The following is a 17,530-nucleotide window of genomic DNA, read 5'->3' on the forward strand; positions in this document are numbered from 1 at the left end:
ACATTGTACCAGTAAGAGCAGAGTGTGAAGGTTCAATTAGCACGGTAAGAGCACAGTTTTGCTCAAAATATTGAAATGCACACAACATTATGGGTGACATACCAGAGTTCAAAAGAGGACAAATTGTTGGTGCACGTCTTGCTGGCGCATCTGTGACCAAGACAGCAAGTCTTTGTGATGTATCAAGAGCCACGGTATCCAGGGTAATGTCAGCATACCACCAAGAAGGACGAACCACATCCAACAGGATTAACTGTGGACGCAAGAGGAAGCTGTCTGAAAGGGATGTTCGGGTGCTAACCCGGATTGTATCCAAAAAACATAAAACCACGGCTGCCCAAATCACAGCAGAATTAAATGTGCACCTCAACTCTCCTGTTTCCACCAGAACTGTCCGTTGGGAGCTCCTCAGGGTCAATATACAAGGCCGGGCTGCTATAGCCAAACCTTTGGTCACTCATGCCAATGCCAAATGTCAGTTTCAATGGTGCAAGGAGCGCAAATCTTGGGCTGTGGACAATGTGAAACATGTATTGTTCTCTGATGAGTCCACCTTTACTGTTTTTCCCACATCCAGGAGAGTTACGGTGTGGAGATGCCCCAAAGAAGCGTACCACCCAGACTGTTGCATGCCCAGAGTGAAGCATGGGGGTGGATCAGTGATGATTTGGGCTGCCATATCATGGCATTCCCTTGGCCCAATACTTGTGCTAGATGGGCGCGTCACTGCCAAGGACTACCCAACCATTCTTGAGGACCATGTGCATCCAATGGTTCAAACATTGTATCCTGAAGGCGGTGCACCAATACACACAGCAAGACTGGTGAAAGATTGGTTTGATGAACATGAAAGTGAAGTTGAACATCTCCTATGGCCTGCACAGTCACCAGATCTAAATATTATTGAGCCATTTTGGGGTGTTTTGGAGGAGCGAGTCAGGAAACGCTTTCCTCCACCAGTATCACGTAGTGACCTGGCCAATATCCTGCAAGAAGAATGGCTTAAAATCCCTCTGACCACTGTGCAGGACTTGTATATGCCATTCCCAAGACGAATTGACGCTGTATTGGCCGCAAAAGGAGGCCCTACACCATACTAATAAATCATTGTGGTCTAAAACCAGGTGTTTCAGTTTAATTGTCCAACCCCTGTAAGTACCAAAAAAAGTGTTAGATATACAGTACAGACCAAAAGTTTGGACACACCTTCTCATTCAAAGAGTTTTCTTTATTTTCATGACTATGAATATTGTAGCTTCACACTGAAGGCATCAAAACTATGAATTAACACATGTGGAATTATATACTGAACAAAAAAGTGTGAAACAACTGAAAATATGTCTTATATTCTAGGTTCTTCAAAGTAGCCACCTTTTGCTTTGATTACTGCTCCGCACACTCTTGGCATTCTGTTGATGAGCTTCAAGAGGTAGTCACCTGAATTGGTTTTGACTTCACAGGTGTGCCCTGTCAGGTTTAATAAGTGGGATTTCAAGCCTTATAAATTGGGTTGGGACCATCAGTTGTGTTGTGCAGGAGGTGGATACAGTACACAGCTGATAGTGCTACTGAATAGACTGTTAGAATTTGTATTATGGCAAGAAAAAAGCAGCTAAGTTAAGAAAAACGAGTGGCCATCATTACTTTAAGAAATGAAGGTCAGTCAGTCCGAACAATTGGGAAAACTTTGAAAGTGTCCCCAAGTGCAGTCGCAAAAACCATCAAGCGCTACAAAAAAACTGGCTCACATGAGGACCGCCCAAGGAAAGGAAGACCAAGAGTCACCTCTGCTGCGGACGATAAGTTCATCCGAGTCACCAGCCTCAGAAATCGCAGGTTAACAGCGGCTCAGATTAGAGAACAGGTCAATGCCACACAGAGTTCTAGCAGCAGATACATCTTTAAAACAATTGTTAAGAGGAGACTGTGTGAATCAGGCCTTTATGGTAAAATAGCTGCTAGGAAACCACTGCTGAGGACAGGCAACAAGCAGAAGAGACTTGTTTGGGCTAAAGAACACAAGGAATGGACATTAGACCAGTGGAAATCTGTGCTTTGGTCTGATGAGTCCAAGTTTTAGATCTTTGGTTACAACCACCGTGTCTTTGTGCAGCGCAGAAGAAGTGAACGGATGGACTCTACATGCCTGGTTCCCACCGTGAAGCATGGAGGAGGAGGTGTGATGGTGTGGGGGTGCTTTGCTGGTGACACTGTTGGGGATTTATTCGAATTTGGAGGCATACTGAACCAACATGGCTACCACAGCATCTTGCAGCGGCATGCTATTCCATCCGGTTTGCGTTTAGTTGGACCATCATTTATTTTTCAACAGGACTATGACCCCAAACACACCTCCAGGCTGTGTAAGGGCTATTTGACCAAGAAGGAGAGTGATGGGGTGCTGCGCCAGATAACCCGGCCTCCACAGTCACCGGACCTGAACCCAATCGAGATGGTTTGGTGTGAGCCGGACCACAGAGTGAAGGCAAAAGGGCCAACAAGTGCTAAGCATCTCTGGGAACTCCTTCAAGACTGTTGAAAAAGCTTTTCAGGTGACTACCTCTTGAAGCTCATCAACAGAATGCCAAGAGTCCGCAGAGCAGTAATCAAAGCAAAAGGTGGCTACTTTGGAGAACCTAGAATATAAGACATATTTTCAGTTGTTTCACACTTTTTTGTTCAGTATATAATTCCACATGTGTTAATTCATAGTTTTGATGCCTTCAGTGTGAAGCTACAATATTCATAGTCATGAAAATAAAGAAAACTCTTTGAATGAGAAGGTGTGTCCAAACGTTTGGTCTGTACTGTACATAATAAGAGAAACAGGAACACTATTGTGTGAATGGTGTAAAGTATTCACACAATAAGATAAGACAAGACAAGACAAGACAGACAGAGCTTGGTGTGTAAATATGAGTATTTGTGAGTGCAGCTGGTTGAAGGAGACTTATTAAAAGCACACTGTGTGGTTGGTATGACTAGGAAACCGCTATACACCACTTAGGTTCATGCATCATTTTTTTCATGTAATTCAATGAGTTTTAGATTGGCATCACTTAAAACCCCAGGAGATTTGCCATGTAAAATATCCTGGGGTTATTTAGGTTTCACACATTATACCATCAAACGATTCAAAACCAAAGTCACATGTGATCACGAATTCTCACTTGTTATTTTCCTTGCCTGGCATTCGTGTTTTCTTTCCATGAAAATACTCAACAAGTCATGAAAAAATGCAACAAAAGAGCACCTTACCCTCTGGGACAGAGAATCAAACACACCCCAGAAGATCCTCTTGGTGAGCAGAAGTTCATCTTCAGATGCTGTGCCGAAGCTGCCCCATCCCGAGGGGAGGCAGTAGTACTTCCAGTTCTGCTCGTAGTGGTTGGTTAACAGCTGGATGCAATGAATACAAAGAGGAACACTTATTGTAATAAACAGACATAGTTTATGAACATGAGGGTAGGAAAAAGAGTTTCTATAGATTTAAAGGCTAGTCGTTAACTACTACATTTCTTTCTAATGTGCTGATAGATGAAGAGAGGCTGTGTAGCTAACAGGCATGTAATCACAAAGCCTAACACCTAATATGTTTGTTTTTCTCCTCAAATGTCAAACCCAGATTTTAGGTACTGTAAATGTGTTACCAGGTTTACCATGTCTCAGAGTTAAAGTGGGGAAAAAAGTAGATTGGTAACCTGCAGTTTTATTGCTTTAAAGATACACTGTCAATTGAGCTGATTGTAGTATTTTCCCAAAAGGAACAAAGTGTGACCATAAGGAAACTACACAGAAATACAAAAGGTTAGAATCTGTAGAGAGGAGGGAAAAATTGAGGGATTCAAAACACTGGATTCAAGATAAAAGAGGTTATTTTATTAGACAAAGAAATCCAGAAAATGATATTGTTACTAACCCTTAGAGGCATCTTGCAGTATTCAGTCAGCAAGGGCACATCAAAGACGAGACGGTGCAGGAGCTGCTGCAGCATGGAGGGACGTAGATGCCTGCACAGTAGGATTAGACAGAGATAATGCTTTTGACCTGGGCATCTTCAAACTCTGATCAAGTTCACAAGCTCAGAGTTATTATATAATTTACCTTGAAAGTCAATGAAAAACGCAGTTCGTATTTCCAGTTGCAAAACGTTTTATAATTAGCAGGGGAAACTTTCAATCTTTTCTTGTGTTTCTTACTTGCAAATAGACAGCAAACACTCTTCAATGGCATCCCTCTGTGCCTTGGTCAGTGAGCGGCCCTTGGATAGCCGGTAGATAGTGTGCAGGGTGGAGTCGATTAGGGTGGCGTAGTGCTCGGTGCCAGCAAACAGAGGTGCACAGCGGGTAAGGAGGGGCAGCATGGCTGAGCCAATGTAGCGATTCATAGCCAGTGCGGTCTCAGTGGTACACAGACTCTCCTTACAAGAGAAAACACATATCAGCCATGTTTATATCTATGTGTTTGAGGTAACTCAAAACTATGAATTACAACAAGACATAGAAATTCAGACATAAACTTTCAGAACAACCCTCAATACAGAGCACATTCCATAGCCTTATGAGGAGCTGATGTATCTCCCCAAAGATTACTGGTCCAAAAGTTCATGTTATCATAGCTGAGTTATTTTTGTCTCCCACACTGCTGTCAACCCTAATTACCGTATCCAGAGTAGTGGCCACCCTCAGGTCGGGGAGGAAACCAACTTCAAGCAGATGAAGCAGAAAGCTTTGCTCTTCAATACCGTAGACCCTGTCTAAAAACAGCACCATCGGGGCTTTGTGGTCTGGACAGAAGCTTGCTGACATGTCAGGCTCAGTCATTGATCCACCTGAAAAGAACCAAAATAGACAGAAAAAGGCAGCACACATTTTAAACAGCTTTGTTCACACATGTATAACATGGTAGAAATAGCTAGGAAAATGCGTACAGTACATAATGGCAAATCTTTTCTCATTAGGAGAGCCATGTTTACACTGGCAGTTTTCTGGTGCTGGATCCTCAGCTTGCTGTTTTCCTTGTTTGGCTGGTGATAAAACTGGTGTGCCAGTTCTCAAAGCAGCAAATTTAAGAGCCAATCTTGTCATACTTGTGCAGATCAATCAATAGAGCAAGACAGCCTATCATAGAAATCATCTGGCTTACTCTGAGTCATGGGAGTGTGCCGTAAAGCAAAGTGCTGATTAAAAAGACAAGAGCAGGGAAATAAAATTCATAACTGCATGCTCTGCATGAAATTTGCACAGCTTTGTAACCCTTTTTTAGGCATCCTGATATGCATGCATATAACAAGTAAATATAAAAGCTAAATATATATCATACAGTAAATATATTATTTTTATATATATAAAAAAGTAAATATAAAAAAGACAAACATTCAGACAGACCTTTGGTAATAATGGGTGTTTTTAGGGGAATGCTGATAATTCCTACAAGGTCCTCGGTCGGCACTAGAGAACGCAGAATGGCCCGAATACGCAAAGCTTCACCTTTTCCCTTGTTGATGAGCTGAAGAAAGTAAATTCAGGCAAATTAGAGCCATAAAACATCAAGAATGGAGAGTTGGATGTTGGATTGACATTTTGACCACAACAGATGAGTTTTACTTTATGTTCTTGCTTTAACCTCCTGAGACCCAAGATTTTGTTTGGTTTACATTTTTTTCTTTTTCCAAGCTAAATGGGATTAGCAGGACCTAATATGTTAATAACTAGACTCTGTCATGATACATGAAGTGGTTTTTGCAAAAAGTGATGTCCTCATATGAGGACAGTCGGTTTATCTTTGTATTTAGAATTTGTATTCGCAAATTGGAATCACAAAGTCCAAATTACTATAAATACAAAATTTCAGCTTTCTACAATAAGCATTCTCCAAAAAGGTCCATGTCCCCATATGGGGACATTGAATCTATCTTCCAGTGGAGCAGAAAACAAAAGAGTAAAAATGTTGTATTTCAGGAAAAAATGGCATGGCTACACAAAGGTATAAGCAGCAGAAGACCTCTGCAAAAAGCAGTCTGCCCTTACAAAACAGCCCTACTGGCTTTTGAGACATTTTCAAAAGTGTAAACAGGTGGGTGTATCCGGCCCCAACATGGCTTTTCAAACATTTCAGTGCAAAACACCTTTAGAACAATCTGTCAATCTAGAACAGTCCTCCTGGCCTTTGAGAAACTTTAAAAAGTGCGAAGAGCCGGGAACTTTAGGCCCTAAATGTGGCTTTATAACAATAAAAGTGCAAAACATCAGCAACAACAGTCTGTCCTTCCAGAACAGATTTACTGTCTTTGGAGAAATTTTCAAAAGTGCAAACAGGTGGGTACATCAGGCCCTAAACAAGGCTTTTCAAACATTACAGTGTAAAACACCTTTACAGAAAATGATCTTCCCTTCCAGAACAGCCCTATCGGCCTTTGTGAAATTCTGCAAAGCAGTTGCGTTGATTCTGCAAGCAGAGGAACACATTGCATTTAGTACACCGAACACGGGATTTCCCAGGGCAGCCCTGCCCTCTGCAACACATCGGATTTTTCAGGTCAGCAATCTCTGGGAGATGGGCAACAGAACATGTTTGGACCGAGACATGTGGGACTGGGGTGACCCGAGATCCTTTCCTTGACTGTTGAATGTGTGCGTTCTCTCCCACTGCATCTGCGACATGAGCATCTTTGTTAAGAACATCATGCTTGTTAAGGAATACCTGAGCCACTACCATGCGAAACTCAAGAAACTTCATGATAGCTTTTCTGGGGCTACCATTTTCCTGACTTGGCGATAAAGAAGCCAGCTGTTGACAAGAGCAAGATCAATGAAGTGCATCAGAACACGAATTGTCCATTTCTTGGTGCGGACACTCATTCTGTAGTAGCTTATCATCCTGTCTGACATGCCAACCCCACCCATCTTGGTGTTGTACTCTTGCACAATGCTTGGCCGTCAGTCACATATTTTTTGTCCTTCTTTGACCTTTGCTGGCAGGTGTCTTCAGGCTGTTCTGCATGAGCAGAAGAAAGCATGACAATTGGCTTATTGCCATACCACTTGACTACACAAAGCTGCTCATCTGCCCTTGTGACTGTTGCTGAAGTAAATCTTCCTTGCCATTTCAGATTTGGGTCACTTGGCAGCTTATGCATTGCTTTGGGGACACGGTTCTTCATCACTGTCCCAGTCAGATACACCTGCTTTTTCAGCATGTGATCCACAGCTGGTATGGTCATGAAGAATCGATCACAATACACTTTTGTACCAGCAGGCAACGTTTCAGACAAATGTTTGATAACCAAGGCTTCTAAACCCAATCCCTCAGAATCTTGAATTTGTGAGCTCAGTGTCTTTGCACCTTAGTAGACCTCAAAGTCCAGCAAAATTCCATCCACTGATGCCAGAACAAAGTTCTTTATTCCAACTGGATTGGGCTTTGATGGCACATACTGTCGGAATGGGCATGCTCCAGTGAATGGGATCATCTGCTCATCTATTGAGACACATTCCAGTCGAGCCTAAAGGTGGCAGCCATTTAGTATGCGATTCATAAAGGGTCTCACCCTCCAGAACTTGTCAATGTCTCTCTTGTCTCCTGGAACATCGTTGTCAATGAAAACTTTCAGATTGCTCCTCAGTTTGAAAAACCGATCACGTGACATTGTATCGCTAATGGCAGGAACTCACAGAGCATTTGACCAGAACATCCTTGTTTGTGGGTAATGTACACAAGACATCAAGATTGCTGCCCCACAACAGTAATAAATCTCATCAACAGAAGTGTTGAGAGATCTCCCACTCTTAGCCAGTGACATGTCCTTTGTACAATCAGCCACCAGTTTCATCAGCTCTGAGTCGCAATAGTGCTCCACATAATCCTGTGGCTGCCAATCTGCCCGCTCATTTTTCAGGCTATCATCTTCACCCTGAAACAGGATTAAGTTAGGGGTGAAAGGAGCATATTTCCAACGATCTCTACATCCAGCATTTTGAGGTTCATGCCTGGGATAGGATTCTAGCTCACCATGCTGTTGTTTACGCTTGCGTGCTTGTGAATGTGGTAGCTCACTCCTATTCTCGCTGTCACTATCATTACTGTTGTAGTGATTAGCTTCTGCTGCATCAGATGATGTGTAATCATCAGAATCATGTTCTGGTGAATCAGGAGGTGAATAATCATATTCAGAATCATCAGGCAATGTGTCAAAATCAGGAATGTATTCATCAACAGCAGGATCATTCTCTTCACCATCTGATAAATCTTCAACCTCAGAGTTGTCTACAATTGCCATGAACATTTGTTCTGCCCTTGACAATGTAAGTTTCCCTATAATGATAATATAAACCCCAAATTCAAATCAAAATCTATACCAGAGAAAGGTGGCTAATGAATGATGTATCTTGCTAGATAACTGAACTATTTACGCTTGTGAAGTGATTTAGATTTTCCTATATTTATCTAACCAAATTTTCTGGACAAACACCATTTACAATAACTATGTATATTTATTAACTCTTACAAATATTCCCAGGTTTATCCAACCGTCCTCAAATGAGTACTTTGTCTTTACCGGCATTGTACTTTGCTACAAATGCAAGAATTTGTTAAAATTTCATGCCTCACTAAATACACTAGTTTCAAGCATGAAATATAATTAGAATTTTTACCTTGCCCTTTTTTCTGACGAGAGTTGTTGTAGAAGCTTTGTACTGGAATTCCCGCCATGTTGTTTTACTAAAATGAGGGTTATGCTGTGATTTGACCACTAGGCGGTGCTGGTAGTGTCTAGTACTGAGGCCAATGGGTTAAAGTTGACAAAAAAAAAAAAAGTACCATGGCACAGAGAAGCAAAAATGCAAAGTCCTCGCTTGAGGACGCAGGGTCTCAGGAGACGCAAATACAAAAACCCAAAGAGCTTAGACCTTCAAGACATTCCAATACTGCACACTAACACTGCATAGCTTCTCATACATACACAATAGCTAATAAGGATGAGACAATCAGCTTGACCAGCCATGAGTGGTGAAGGTGAGGTCGCAAACTTAAAAATATACATATTTTCTTCCAATATGTGAACGCAGCATACCAAAGTCCTAACAGGTTGCAGTAAGATCACTTTATGGTGTTGAAGTTTTTACCTTGCGTAGGACACTTGTATGTAGCTATTTTTTATTATCTGTGAGGTGTTTGAAATTATGTCAGAGCAATGACAAAAGGTTTTAGAAGTGGTTTAAAAGGAAACAATTTACTACTGAGGGAGGTCATATGTTCATTAAAGCCTAATTTATAGTTATAGCCCTCTTCACTGCAAAGCCTGTGTGATATAACTGTTTTCATTTGCACATGCACACTAGTCTATGTGGTACAAGAAGCTCAGGTGATTAGACACTGAGAGGTAAGTCGAGCCCTTTAAGCTGATCAGAGCAAGACTTTGCCATTTCACACTTCTGCCTTTTTGGTCGTTTTAAGTCCTCCACTACATGGTATCATTGTGTATTGGCCTTGCAGGTGTTTAATCAAATTGGCAAACGGCCTGCTTTAGTAAAAACCAGGAAGGCTGACCATATTACGGCAAATTTGATCTGTTTTATCCTTCTAAGCTTTCAACATCTCTATGTCATACAACATGGGGGCTTCAAAAATGTTGGCTCCCTTTGGGAAATCTCAGAGGGAACTGTCTTTATTGTCCAGGTAATACACAGAGACAACGGTGCTTACAGTTTGTAAAAAACAAAAAACATGCAAATCGTACTAACCGGTAATATATTATAAATATGTCCTTTGCATTGCAGCTTAAAATGTCCCTTGTATGATGTTTGTCTTGTTTTAAAATATTTGTAAAACCCTATCTTACTTTTCTCACACACATGGTGTAACATAACCTCTGGTACCAGCATAACTAATTGCTTCCTGCTCACAGCAAGAAGGCTAGAAAAAAATTTCTGAATGCCGGTATTTATAGTTCTTAAAGAGAAATCAGAAACATCCCAAACTAGCATCTCCAGGTCAGAGCTTCACCAAAACCAGAGATTGAAAATCAGCGACAAATCTCTGATCAGTGCATCTTGAATCAAATGTTTAGCAGAAGCAACAAAATGTCACAACATCCAAAAAATGCATACATGCATCTCTGGGGCACAGCGTCCTAACAGGTCAATGAGGGCAGAGTAGAATGACATGATTGCATTGCCCATGTGGACCACCTCCTCCTCATCATCACCATCTGCAGACCTGTCAGAGAAAAAATAAATAAAAGAAAATGAAAATAACATTTTTCAAAGGGCACTATAAAATGACTTAGGCGTCAAATGATGAGCCACTGATCTTCACTTAGATCTATTTAATATCTTTGGCTTACAGATCAGAGCTGACTCGATGCACAGAGCCTGGCAGGTCCAAAGCGGGAGTCTCAGAGATCTTAATAGCCTCCTTCATCGCAGCCAGCAGGCCGTTTCCTCCCTCTCCTCTCAGGGCAGGACCAAAACACTCTGGACGACGGATGAGCAGTTTGACCACAACGCTTGAGTTCTCCTCCACACTCTCTCCTTGAATACAAACACAAAACCCTGTGAGCTTGGACAAGAAAATACAGCAAGCTTGCTCTTTATAAATACATGTTTATCATACATACACCACCATTTGCTGGTCTGCCATAGGCAGGTAAATTAAGTTATTTGAAGCCTTTGATGTTTACATAGGGAAAACAAGCAGAAAAAAACAGTGACATATTGAATGAAAGAGAAACTGGTGGGTAAAAGCAGTCATACCGTTGACGAAGACTGCAAAACGCAGGAAGGAGAGATAACGCTCTCCTTCTATGGGGTTCCAGCCAATGTCTGGATAGCCTTTAGCCAGAAGCATTGGACAGCTCTGCAAACCACATCCAGCCAGGTATGTGACCACCTACAGATAAGAAATGGGGTTTTCATTATATAAGGACAAAAATGAAGGAAACATATTTGTTGGATATCTTTGCATTTATCCATCATCTTAATTTGTGTCTTAGAATCAAACAGATTAACTTTGCACTAAGCGGCAAGAAGTCCCAACTCCTACCTTGTCAAGATCAGGTTCCTCCAGTGCCAGAGCTAGGCCGTTGTTATCCATCACAGAGGATGCAGCTACATCTAAAGGAGTAGATCCTCTCATCGCTGGTGAAGCTAAAATGCCAAGGACACATAAAGTCAGATACTGGTGACTGTTATATTTTCATGTGAGTTCCCTTTGATGCACACTACAGCAAAATCTCAACAAGCAGCAGGGGGTGCTATTTCCCCTTTATAACATTTCGTCATTCGACACCCCCTGGTACCACGGTTGGTGGAAGTAACAACGGTGTTATTTGGATTTTCCTTCAAAGATAGAGGAAATGTTGGTGTCAATCATTTACAAAGTTAACACAAATTCAATGTAGAGCTTTTAGGTAAGGTAAGGTAAGGTAAGGTAAGTTTATTTATATAGCGCTTTTCAGTAACAAGACATTCAAAATGCTGTCCATGAGGAAGAACAATTACAATACAATCACAAAGAAAATAAACACAGATACAGACACAGAAAAACAAATCAAATGACAATAAGTACAAACAGCCAAAAAGATGGATTACTCCAGCACACTGATCCTTGACAAACAGAAACTACTCAAAAGAGTAGAAGAAAAGTGCAGGTGGGAATAAAGAGGTCAAAGATTAAACAGTTGGACCCTCTCATTTTGCTTGCCTCTAAAGTCAGAATACGTATTTGGAAAATACCTCAAACCCACCATGACCTGGCTGCAAGTCGGGAAATACAGCAGTGACTGAGCACAGTCAGCAACTACTATCAGCAATACAAGCAACAAAAAGAGTGTATGTTTTATGTATTTAATAAGATACAAAAAAATCTGAATTACAAAAAACCCCAACAAAAAAAATCTTTATTACTGCAACTGCCACTATATGTGACAACAGTTATTTTGGATTTTGGGCCAAGGGCTGATGAGAAATCTCGAACTTTAATATCTAACTTTAGAGGATCTTCCTTTCATCAAATAGCAACTGGGAAATTTTCACTAAATAGAATTCAAAATTAAACTTCATCCTTAAATTAAGCATACATTTTTGTTTTTGTTTTAATAAGACCTGAATGAGAAGTTGTGTTTTATTACTGTTTTAAAACATCTGTATGGTGGTACTTGGAACTTCTTATGGTACTTCTATAATGCATGTTCAATTTAAAGAGTACATTTTTAAAACAAGGTAATGTGCAACAAAGTGCTGCACAGCAAAAATATGTACCAGACAAAATACAAGGCATAAACAAACATACCACAGAGGTGACCAAACTGACTTCAGTTTGCTCTATAATCCTAACTGAAAGAAGCTTTTCTGCAAAACGAAGGTGATCTTTCTATTAAATTTAAAATCCAGATCCATTATATGATTTGCAGCATACACCAGAGATATGGCTCCAGAGAACCAAGATGACTACAAGAGTTATGTGACAGAGTATAGGGTTCATAAAATGTTTTGTTTTTTTATTGAATCTCAGAAATTTCACAATCATCCATGCCTTGTTATCATTAAGTTATTTTAGTAAAGGCTGGATGGAGAACTTATCATTTGGTTCTAGAGACAAACAAATCTGGCAATCATCTGCATAGCAGTGGAAGAGACGTGTTGTTTGTTTTCAGAATACTGTAGACCCCAAAGACAACAGGTACAGAGAAATAGGAATATGTCTGAGGATTAATTCCTTAGGAACTCCACTGGAATGAAACACTCAATGTTAAAATAGAAAACTCTTATCAGTGCTCTTCAGTCAAGAATTATTTATCCAGAATATTTTGATTTACTCCAAACTAGCTTGTCTTCTACAAGCATTAAAATCATGTGGCAGGTGAGCTTATTCAATACATGATTGGGCTACAAAACAGAACTGTACGTACCAAGCCCTACGCTACTGTTCTCCAGCAGGTAGCTGAGGTGGTCAAACATGGCTTTCTGGTTCTGTCGGCTGATACGGCAGAAGTAGCACAGGAAGCGACAACAACTGGCCACCATTTTGGGAAAGGCAATTTCCTGTAAAGTGGCATATACAAACAATATCATTACTTTAATTTGTTTTTGTAGCCAATATGTTTTTGTTTTTTTTAAGTATTTTACACAACAACATTAACTGTGAATTTAAATGCATTAGGCTGTCATCTTGCAAGATAAGGCTGATTTAGACATGGTGTTTTAATCCGGGCACACCCGGTTTCTAACATTAAATACTCCCACATGCTTTCATTCCTTGTTGATATTTACAAGGCCTGACACACTCTCGCAGGCACATTCTGCTTTTCCTGTCTTTCTGCCAAGATGCTGTCAGAACCATGTCATTAAGCTAACCATAATTCACACACAAAGCATTGCACACTATGCTTGAAAATGGCCAAACTTCATGATGATATGGGCAATATTGTTACTAGTAAGGGGGTGTTTTGTGGGTGTCTCTCTGACTGACTGACACCTAATGATAAGGTAGATGTTTTCAAACCTGAGACTTGTCGCCTCCGAGCACGTTCACCATGACCTCCATTACAGTCTCGTGCATTCCCAGAATTCTCATCAAGTTCGGGTGCTGGTAAAACACCTTGTTGTTCATGATGTTACTGCAAAGTAAAATAAGGAACATTGGTTGTGACTAGAAGCGGATAACAAAAAATAACAGAACAGAATTTTGTAATCATACTTTAGTAATCATACTAATACATACATTCATACGCCACTTTGTGTTGGTCTATCACAAAAGATCTCAAAACTACATTTAAATAACAAAACTAAGACAGTTCAACTGGTATGATTACTCTTGCAAGGCATTTTATATTTTAGAAGAAAATAAACCCCGAAAAGGTTAGTTAGCAGATCCAGCAACCTACCTGAGTCCATCAATCATGAGCTTCTCCTCCTCTTTGCCCATGCGAACAGACAGTAGAGACCTGATCTGACCGAGGGAGGCCAGGAGGTTGATGGTATCCTGAACCGAGGTGGCACTGATGGTGTAGGTCTTCCTCATTGCCCGGAGAAGCTCCCCGACGCTGTCATACTGCCTCCTGAGCAGGCTGAACATCTTGCGAACGAGCTTGGGGTCTTGGATGTGACACTCCTGGGCCCAGCTGACCATCGTCTGAGAGATGAGCTCCTTCAGGTTAGCTGAAGAGAAAGTCGAGTTAAGATCACTCAGTATCATTTTAACAACAGAACATTTTTAACCATTTAAATCATGCTAAAGGAGCACTTGCTTTGTTTAAATTATTATACAACCCATCTTAATTATTGGCAACAAAACCAACATCCTGAGAGAAAACATGTTAAAATTATCCCCCAAAAAAGTATCAATAACAATGGGTGTTTATCAGGCCAAGATTTGAAAGTGGCTGTAACTTACAGCTGTCTGAGAACATCAAATATATTTTAAAGCAGTGCCATTGTCTTTTAATCCTTGTTGTACATTACTGGGTTTACAAAAAAACCTTTCCAGGCTTTTTTGCGGTAAAATTAACACTGCTAATAGTGCTTTTAAAAAGAAGACATCTGTTTGGACAGCACTCATGTGGGTTACCCCTAATGCTTCAATAAAATTGGATCAATAAGTTATGCTTGTGTGTGTGAAGAGTACTGTAGGTTGGTTCTTAGAGTACTGAAACATCAAGGGAGAGGAAACGGTTTTCAGGACCAAAATGTTTTTTAGACACATGTCATTTATTATATTTAGCTAAATATATATTTAAGGCTTAAGGGAAGTACACCTTGATTGTAAATGAGGGCAAATGTGTATCTCTAAAAAGAGTCTGATAGATCAGTAGAAACAATACAACATCAGCTGTAAGCTTCCAGGAAATGTCAAAATAAGGGTGAAACATCAAACTAGGCCTGGGCCAGTTACTATGATCAAGGTTTACCATGGTTTTAATAATTCAACCTGGAAAGACTCACATAATGGAGAAACAACAAGAAGACGGTTAAAGAGTTTATTAATGAAAGATTATTTCTTTGGCGCTCAGATCCCTGAGGAAGCCGTGAACGCTGAGGATGAAATGAGTTTGAATAAACATCTTATGATTATGATTAGGTACGTCTTCCCCCCTGGGATCCGATCCTGGTGGTGGCGTAGGCCTTGGTATGGAAGGAGTTGGGAGCCTATGGTGGAGAAGGGGTGGAGGAGGGTCAAAGCTCAGCAGAAGAGCGGTATTTTTCATGCAGATGGTCTTTAAAAGTGATGCCCTGGGAGATGATTGGCCAAGAAGGAGTGCGGACCTGCTGTTGATTGGAGCAGCCAGAGAGGAGTGATTGGGTAAGACAAGGTGGTGAGTCTTCCATGTTGAATTTTTGTTTAAACTCCATGTTATGGTTTCATGACATCCCTTTTATGTTTTATTTGTGTGTTCAAAACAGCTAAAAAAATCAAGTTTAAAAAAATAATATTTAAATGTTACAGAAAACACTATTATTACTGTAATACTCAACATATAAGTCAAAACGACAATTATTAAGCTGTTATAAAAAATGAGTTCATGTTGTATATTTTTGGTTAACCTTTTTGCGTAAATGTTGTAGTTTTGAGCAAGAAAACAGTTTCAATAATTTAGAAAGAAACAGAAAATGTCAATAACAATGATTAAGGTAGGTTTTATATTCAGTGAGACAGACCATACCTGTGGTCTAACAGGCATTATGTGCGGTCAGCATTTAGCATTTTAAAAGATGGAGAAGACACAGTAGTGTGGAATTGATTTGCATATACATAAATGTTTGCACTTTTAAACAGTGTGGCAAATGGGATTTGTACATTAATATATTGCTTGTTGAGAAATTGTCATTGTCAATTAATAAAGTCATTCAGTTCTTGAAGAAATTCAGTGTTTAGTTTTTGACAGTTTTTGAAAATAAATCTCATTAGTTATTAATAATATATTATTACTTATTTTAGTAGTTTGTTCCTTAACTTTGCGTTGAAACAAACATCTAATACACTAGACGTTTATTTTGAAACCACATTGTAAAGAATAAATCTCATTGCCTTCTCTTCTCTATTTCTGCATCTGCACACATTCACCTGTGTCAAACACAGTGGGCTAATTGTGCCTTGAAAACATTGCATTTATATGAATGTGACACCAATTACAGAGTTATGGCCAGTAACTGAAAAAAGGGTCGCATATATATATATATACATATATATGTGTGTGTGTGTAAAGTACCTTACTGCACAAAAAGAGGCAAAATGTCGTGGAGTAATAGGAACAGAAATAAATAAAGCTTTTGCTTTTATGTAAAAAAAATACAAAGCATTATGAACAACATTTTGTGTTAAAACAATCAAAAGAAATACAGTTTTCTGTCTTGCAAAAGAGCTTGTTATTAAATGTTGAACATTTATAGATGTAACATGCTCTCATTTATTTCTCAGCTCAATCGTTATAATTCCTGCGATTTTTTTCCATTGGGCATATAAATCAAATTTAATCCAAGCCACTGGGCCAGTCTACATTCTACATTTAGCAAGCACTCCAGCTCTAGGAATAATTACAGTGATAGGAGAAAAGTAAGGATTTCCTCACATGGTGCAGCTTGTTTCTTCTCTTTTGGTTCTTGTGCTTTATAAGACTGACTTTTAATCTTGTTCACCAGCATAAGGAGGCGACCTTTAATAGATGTATCCCGTTCTTCTTCATCTTCCTCCATCGGGATTCCTAGACGGCACAAAAGGACAAACACAATATCCATTTAGGATTAGAACAGAATTTTACTTATGTTTTTGAGCATGTAAAGAAAAATATCTGTGTTCGATTCAAAAAACAATATGTAAACCACCACTCTCCCAATTTCTTGGCAGTATTAAGTCATAATTTATTGTTTTATGAATAGGAGATGGGGGAGGCATACCAGGACAGGTTGGCGCTATGCAGCACAGCTGGGTCCGCTGTTCACTCAGCAGTAGGATTGGGTAATTAAATTATTTAAGAAAACATCAAGATGTCAGAACAATTGGAGAAGCACTGAACTATAAATCCTCTGCTGGGAGAGCTTTTTTTGTAAACAATACTGCTGATGCTGACATTTCACAATATGGTGTCAGAGTCTGGTTGTCTCCGTGCCTGCTGCTTCCTTTTTCCACCTCTAGGGGCCGCGGAGCTGGAGGACCGAAGGTGTGACAGGTGTTCTTCATTGACTCATCAGTTCAGAGGACTATATGAGGGCGGCTCACCTGCACGTCTTCGCCTGAGTGTTTTTGCCCTTCATGGTAGTACTCCCTGGCCATATACCTTGTATCTTGTGATTGTTTTATGAGGATTTTTACTAAGTCTGTTTACCTTGTCTTAGGCACCTCAGCCTTGCTCCTTGTTGGAGATCTCAAGAAAACCTCTGATCACAGTCTGGACTCTGGATTCATTCCATGCAGCAGGCTGCCCTGGATACCTCTCTGTCTGGTTAAGCAAACCTTGTCCACCCTCCCACGGTTCCTCCTGAATCATCAAGAAGCCCCAACGGAATCAGCACTACCTCACTGTCCCAGACTCCCA

General features: G+C 40.2%; 1 protein-coding gene across 1 annotated transcript in view; it reads right to left on the bottom strand.

Moving 5' to 3' along the window:
- Positions 1–17,530, bottom strand: part of LOC124855599 (ryanodine receptor 3-like) — a 144,037-nt gene that overhangs the window by 69,053 nt on the left and 57,454 nt on the right. The window contains exons 38-50 of the mRNA XM_047345570.1: positions 16,568–16,699; positions 13,886–14,159; positions 13,504–13,618; positions 12,911–13,043; positions 11,044–11,147; positions 10,755–10,890; positions 10,346–10,532; positions 10,110–10,218; positions 5,388–5,508; positions 4,662–4,831; positions 4,200–4,420; positions 3,920–4,010; positions 3,259–3,399 (exon numbers count right to left, since the gene is read on the bottom strand). Of these exons, the coding sequence (XP_047201526.1) occupies positions 3,259–3,399; positions 3,920–4,010; positions 4,200–4,420; positions 4,662–4,831; positions 5,388–5,508; positions 10,110–10,218; positions 10,346–10,532; positions 10,755–10,890; positions 11,044–11,147; positions 12,911–13,043; positions 13,504–13,618; positions 13,886–14,159; positions 16,568–16,699 (1,934 nt within the window). The remainder of the gene's footprint in view (positions 1–3,258; positions 3,400–3,919; positions 4,011–4,199; positions 4,421–4,661; positions 4,832–5,387; positions 5,509–10,109; positions 10,219–10,345; positions 10,533–10,754; positions 10,891–11,043; positions 11,148–12,910; positions 13,044–13,503; positions 13,619–13,885; positions 14,160–16,567; positions 16,700–17,530) is intronic.

This window comes from Girardinichthys multiradiatus, chromosome 19 (genome assembly GCF_021462225.1).
Source record: "Girardinichthys multiradiatus isolate DD_20200921_A chromosome 19, DD_fGirMul_XY1, whole genome shotgun sequence".
NCBI lineage: Eukaryota > Metazoa > Chordata > Actinopteri > Cyprinodontiformes > Goodeidae > Girardinichthys > Girardinichthys multiradiatus.